The sequence below is a fragment of the Hipposideros armiger genome, unplaced genomic scaffold (assembly GCF_001890085.2).
Source record: "Hipposideros armiger isolate ML-2016 unplaced genomic scaffold, ASM189008v1 scaffold_1204, whole genome shotgun sequence".
NCBI lineage: Eukaryota > Metazoa > Chordata > Mammalia > Chiroptera > Hipposideridae > Hipposideros > Hipposideros armiger.
In genome coordinates, this window is record NW_017732554.1 from 59,234 (window position 1) to 66,217 (window position 6,984).

General features: G+C 36.5%; 1 protein-coding gene across 2 annotated transcripts in view; it reads right to left on the reverse strand.

Annotated features, from left to right (window-relative positions):
* Window positions 1-6,984, reverse strand: part of RB1CC1 (RB1 inducible coiled-coil 1) — a 76,524-nt gene that overhangs the window by 42,804 nt on the left and 26,736 nt on the right. For both annotated transcript variants that reach the window (XM_019632958.1, XM_019632957.1), the window contains exons 13-14: window positions 6,364-6,490; window positions 4,377-6,274 (exon numbers count right to left, since the gene is read on the reverse strand). In XM_019632958.1, the coding sequence (XP_019488503.1) occupies window positions 4,377-6,274; window positions 6,364-6,490 (2,025 nt within the window). The remainder of the gene's footprint in view (window positions 1-4,376; window positions 6,275-6,363; window positions 6,491-6,984) is intronic.

Consider the following 6,984-nt stretch of genomic DNA (forward strand, 5'->3'; position numbering starts at 1 on the left):
CTCTGTATTCCAATATACGAGTTCTACTGACCAAAACAAGAAGTGCCTGTTTAGCCACCCCTGGTGTAGACCATAGGAAGCAGTTTGATTTTACCTACAGGACAGCAATATACTTTCACTGTCTTATCTCTGGATTATATCAACTCTCTAGTCTTCTGTTAATCTCTAGTTGGCAGGGACATTGGTCTTCTTGCTATTCCTTAAGCTATCACACTAATCCAATACATTTATGACAATATGCTTCTTAGACCTAGTAAATAAGCAGCAGCAACTACCTGAGCTTACTATTACTAGGGCAAGACACGTAAGTGCCAGAGAATAAGCAATAAAGCCCATGAAAATTTAGGAGCCTGTCAGCACAGAACAATGCCTAAGTATCCAGTGATCTGGGTGGGTGAAATGTTCTAAGGTGAAGGCACAAGCTATTGCTAGGTGAACATGTATGAATTTTGGACACAATATCTAGTACATTTGGGTATGTTGCTATGACTCATTTAACAAATAATTTTTAAGGCTGCCTGTTCTGTGTAAGGTCCACACACTAACATGCAAGTTACTCTACCACTTGGGCCATATTTCCCAGAAGACACTTGAAGTATCTGTAGCAGAAATGGATACTGCATGGAACTTTTGGCAAGTCCGAAAGTAGAATCACAGTTGAGATCCTTAAGGTTTTGAAGCAGATAACTGTTTTCCCTTTGTGAAATGGCTTGCTACTGGGTCTGTATAGAGACTGAAAGACTGACCATGGTCTCCCAAGTTACCATGTGGCCTGAGCTGCCCATCATAAAATATTTTCTAACTCATCCACCTATGAAGTTGGGTGTACATGGCAGCATTCCATTGTCAAGTAGATGTGGCATATATAGGATGAAGCTCAAATAAGTCCCAATGGCAAAGAGGTTCAGGTTTCCAAGGTACTTATACTCCTGCGACATTGCTTCCTTCCTCTTCATCACAATTATGGCGTTCACTATGAGGGGGAATACTGGCAGACCTGGTTTCCTGAGATTCTGCAAAATAAACTGATACTATTCAAAAGCACGGTTTAAGTATTAGAGTCCCACTGAGGAGTGATTCTGAAAAACAGTAGTGAAAGAGAATTTTCCCAGTGGCAATATGTCAAGCAGTGTACTTGATGTTGCCTAGGAGGAGAAATGGCCAGAGGCATAGATCTACAGTGATTCACTGAGAAGGGCCAACAGCTTGGCTGAATAGTGAGGGACTTGAAAGGAACTAGATTGAAATCTAGTGACAAGGAGATTTACAGAAGGGAAATATGGATAAACCTCTTGAAATGGGCACAAAGTATAAGTAGATAGATATAGATAATGTATATCTATCTATCTGTCTGTCTGCCTGTCTGTCTGTCTGTCTGTCTCATGTCCCACTGCAAGAAACCTCCTATAATAATCTGATGGGCAAGTTGAACATTCTGTGAATATCAGTTACATTCTTTGGGCAGCCACACCAGTCCTACTCAAAATGCTAACAAACAAAATGTCCACAGGCAGGAAGTAAGGTTATGCATGGACTCAGCAGCATGATTGCCAAACATTTAGTAACTAATGCTGAGCCCCCAATATTACAGTGCTCCCTCAGGAGACAAGCCAGCAACCTGGTGACAGGTCAGCCATACTTGACCACTTCTATCATGAAAAGGACAATAATCTGTCCTCCCAAAAGCAGTCCATCATTCTCCATGCAGATTTACCTCCCATGCCCACAATATTTCTGCAAAAAATACCATTCCTGAACTTACAAAATGCCTTATTCACCGCTGTAGTATTTCTCTAGAATTGCTTCTGAAGAAGGGGTTTTATTTTATAGTAAAAGATTGTAGCCATGGCCTCATGCCCATGGAAGTCACTGATCTTACCACATATGTCAATCCCTAAAGCAGCTGGGCTGATACAACTGTGGGTCAAACTACTGAAAACTCAGTTATAGTACCAGATGGGTGACATTTTGCATGGCTAGGGTAAAGAATGCAGTACATATTCTGAACCAGACACTACTTTGTGAGACCAATTCTCCCACAGTAAGAATACATAGGTTGGAGAACCAAGGATAGACACTGAATAACTATTATCTCATGAGCCATTAGCAAAAATTTTGCTTCATATCCACTATAATTCTGGGCCATGCTGATTTAGAGATTTAGCTCCCTTAAAGAGAACTGAACTGGAGCTTAAACTACCACTTGGCTAATTAGGGCTCCCCATGCCACTGAACCAACACGCAAAGAAGGAGGCTGCAGAATGTATTGATATAATTGAACTTAATTATCAATGGGAAACAGTTTATTCCTCCCTACACAAGTAATATTCCTCCCTACACAAGGGCAGGGAGGAATATTACTGGAAATCAGGGGCTTTCCTAGGGTGTGTCTTGGCACTGCTGTGTCCAATGATAAAGAGTCAAATGAAAAACTACAGCAACTGTATTACAGGAAGGATCATTAATCATCCCTTAATGTTTAAGGTAGAAAATGGAGTGGATCACAGGAGAAAGCTGTAAATACCTACCAGTTACAAGGCTAGTTACAGAAATAAAGACTCCAGTAATTAAGCCTGTATATATTAATCAATTTTTCATCTTTTTCCCCCTTCTCTTATCCCCCTAGTATAATTATGTGTTGTGATAATGGTAGTTAACCCTTTATTTCAGGGATACAGAGTATCAAAGAGAGGTTGTTTCTGTGCAGAATGATAAATGAACATCACTCAATATGTTCATTCTAGGATGGCTAGAATGATGTAAGTTTGAGTCTCATCTTTTGAAGAGAGGGTAAGATAGCTGAGGTGATATGAGGTAGATTTAAGCTGAATCACATTAAGACAAACATGACATTATTAAGTGTCTTTATTTGGAAGTCCAATAGGAATAAAAGAAATGTATTCCAATAGGAATATGTAAAATTACTGAGTTTAAAATGAGGTTTGCAGTGCTAGACTGTTGGTTGTCATCTTGCCATTGCTCTTAGCCCTTTTTTAGAATCTCATCTGCACTGCAATGCAGACTCTATATTTCCCAGAATACCCTTTATAGTTTCAAGTTTGCCAATGAAAAGAACAGGTGCAAGGTATGGAAAGTAGAAAAGCAGAACCCATCCTTATTCTCCAGAGGTAGCTGTATCCAGACGCAGTTTCACAGTAGCTTCCCATCAAGTAAATGGGAACTACCCCCTGGGTGCTCAGATTAAGCCATATCACTGGGGCTTGGAAGAGATTCTTGAATGTAGCTTCCTAGAGAGCATGAAAACCATTAGCTTGGGTGGATACTTAGTGTCTGTTTCCCTCATATTTCACAAAGAACTTTCCTGGCCTTTAGTAGTGACTACTTTAACCTTAGCTCCCCCCAGCTCTGTAAATATTCGTGCAGGCCCTAATTTCTATGTTAAACCCTCTAATTCCCCCAGAATGCATGAAGAGTTTCTGTTTTCAAAACAGAAGAGGTTTAACTATACACCAATATATGAATATTACACAGCAGAGTCAATCACAAGAGATTGTAAAAGTGGTAAGGCAAGAAACAGAGGTTAAAATATGTAACGTATGTATACCTATAAGTTATTCACTTAGAAGAATTAATGATAGAACTAATTGATAATATTCTAGAAAGTGTTTATTAGGCCACAAAACCACTCAATAAATTTTAAAGAGTAGAAAAACTAAAGACCATTTTATCTGATCAGAAGACAGTAGCATCAGTCAGTAACAATAAAATTGCAAAAAAACCCAAAAAACGACTGTATAAAACCTGAAGTTTAAAACATTATCTTTTGAACCACCAAGGAAATAACTGAAATTGTAATATCAAGAAAATAACAGGGAGCATTTTCTCAATCCGTTGAAATTTTGCTTCCTGGCAATTGTTGACAGTTTGGCTCAAATAAACTCTTAAAAAAAAAAAATAACGATGAAATTACATACCCTCAGTCTAGGATTTAGCCTTTACTCAACACTACTCAGAGGAAACTGTTATCTTTTATACATGTATACACAATTGAAAAAGAATGAAAATAAGCAATTTTCAACTGAAGAATTTGGGGAAAGAACCTTCAAATAAACCAAAGGAAATTTAAAACTTAAAAAAGATCAACGAAGCTCCTGAACACTCGAAATTTTTAAAAAAATAATTTCTCTCAAAATCCAAAATACTAATCCATTTTTAAAATCCACTAAGGATTTATGCAGTTCTGTTATTTTCAAAACATTTGCAAACACATTATTTAAAAAGTAAAAAATTTTATTTCATAAATGTATCAATTGCTACATTTACCTAAGATAAATGAATAAATCAAGGTATTACACACAAAATTGAAATCTGAATCACCAATATTTTAATTTTATAATTATAGACTAAATTCTTACCTTCTTGCTATTTGATTCTCAAGATGTTTAACTTTTTCTAATAACTCTTTCTCAACAGCTTCTCTCTCCAATTTAAATTCTTTCAGGGCAGTCTGAACAGCTTCTTCTTTTTCACAATTAAGCTTTTGAATTAACTGTTCTCTGTCTTGTTCCTGGTTCATGATGCATTTCTCTCTGTCTTTCTCAAGTTTCTGGATAATAGCTTCATACTTCTGTTCTTGATGGGTGATTTTTTCATCTTTTTGTTTTTCAAGAGCACTTAATTCTGAATCCAATTTACCCTGCAGTTCAATTATTTCTTCTTTCAGGTTTTTTTCTATTTCAAATGTTTGGTGATACAATGATGTTACTTTGTTTAATTCAGCTTTAAGCGCATTAGATTCTTCTTCATGTCTACTAATTAACTCTGAAATGCACTGATCTTTTTCAATTGTCATTAAAGTTCTTAGCTCTGCCAAGCCCACCTGATAATTTTCATTATTATCCTGAATCTTTTGGTTTAGTTTACTTATCTCCATTCTCAAATCTTCAGTCTTTTGTTCAAGGAGAGATTTTAAGGTCTCCTGCTGCTGGGCTCTGCTTTCTTCCAGATCAATTTTTATTTCATCAGTTTCTGCTTCCTTCAGTGCAAGTTCAACCTCTAACTTACACCTTGTGTCTGACAAATCAGAAACCTTGAGTTTTAACTCGTGTAGCTGTTGTTCTTTTTCCTGGATAATTGCGGCATGAGATTCTTGTATCTGATCAAGTCTTTGTTGATTTTCATTTTTTAATTTCTCTAAAGAAACTCTGTGGTCTGTCATAACTTTCTCAAATTCCTGTGTGTGCCTGACATGCAGAGTGTTCTCTAATTCCTTTAGATGACTTTCTTCTAAGCTCTCAAGTTCTGCCCTCAACACCTGGATCTTCTCATCATTTTCAACATGGAGCTTCTTTAAGTCTTCTAACACCATCTCTCGAGACTCTTTTAGTTCTTTAATTTTACAATTTTGAGTGTGCATTATATTTTCCATCTCTAACAACTTCTGGTCCTTTTCATTCTGGAGGCAGATGACAGCTTCTTTTTCATGTTTAACCAAAGCAAATTCATTATCTTTATTTTGTAAAACTTCCTCAAGGCATACTAAGTCTCCTTTAAGCTTTTTAATTTTGTTCTCATTTTCTTCACTCTCCTTTATTAATGCATCAAGTTTGCCTTCATATTCACTTTTTAAAGACTGTAGTTCCTTTTGATGTTTTTCATTTAGTGTTATTTCCAGAGAATATTTTACCTTTTCAATAATGTTTCTTATTTCTATCGCTGTACATTTTAAAGAATTTGAAAAGTCACACTGCTCTTTCTGTACAAATGTTCTGAAGTGGCAAAGGTCCTCCTTGATGGTTTGTATAGTGAATTGTGAGTCTTGGGCAACAACCCTACATTTTTCCAATTGGACATTTAGAGAAACATGATCTCCTGAATCCTCTTTACCACATATATTTGTATCCTGCATGCGTCTACTGTCTATTGCATTGATAACTGATGAATAAAGTGATTCTACCATCATTTCTGGACTTTGTGGATCACTTATAGGATTAGAAGATGATAAGTTTTCTTCTATTACAAATTCATTCACAGCAGACATAAAATCTGATTCAGGACTTTCTGCTAGTGAATCCAAGTCTAATGAAACTTGGTGAATAGTCTGTTCTATGTTTGGATGGGGAATAGTTTCAAAATCAAATGTATGTGCATCAATGCTATCTGGAGACAATTCTTCTAAGGGACATACTGCAGGACATAAGGGATCCTGAACAGTGAGTGGAGGAGTTCGTGGTGAGGTAGTAGTTGTAATTCCTGTTGCACTTTCTATCCTTGGTGAGGAAGCTGACTGTGGGGATGTCTGACTCACAGATGCCTGGAAAAGAAAGGGACAGGCTTAAACAACTGCAGCAACATAAACATTTTACAGTAAAAAAGTGAATCTTTTGAAAGAATGTAATTTGCCTTTTGTTCACTCAGTAGATCTGTAATGGTCTGTGACATTTCATCCAAACTTTGTGCTGCTTTTACCAAATTATGTAGAGCAAGTACATGCTGGTGTAGAGGTTCAAAGTCACAAAGTAAGGGAACCCTGAAATAGAATGTAACCAAATTAGATTTTTAATTTCTTAATTAAAAGATAAATAAGTACAACCAAATATTTTAATGATCTCAAAAATAACTAGTGCATTAGAATTCTCTTTCAATCAATACCAGGAATAGCCTAAGATATAATCATTAACATGATAAATTGGAAGTTTTCCACAGTATGCAAAGTCAGAAAACTACTTTTCTAGTAGTTACTAGAAAAGAAACGGCAAGTAAGACATTAATTTCTTTATTTTCTGATCATTTTTTATATTCCCCAGATTTTTCCCAAAGCAGCCACAGGAGAGCTAGTCTGTCATAAAATAGTTCTCTATTCTGGTATCTCCTAAGAGTGCTGATACGTTCCACAGCTCCAGAATAATGAAAACATTACAAGGTGGTATCTAAAGTTAAAAATATTAATGATGGGGGCCAGCTGAGTGGCTCAGTTAGTTAAGAGCTCGCTCAACAGTACAAGCTCTGGGCAGGTCGAGTGGC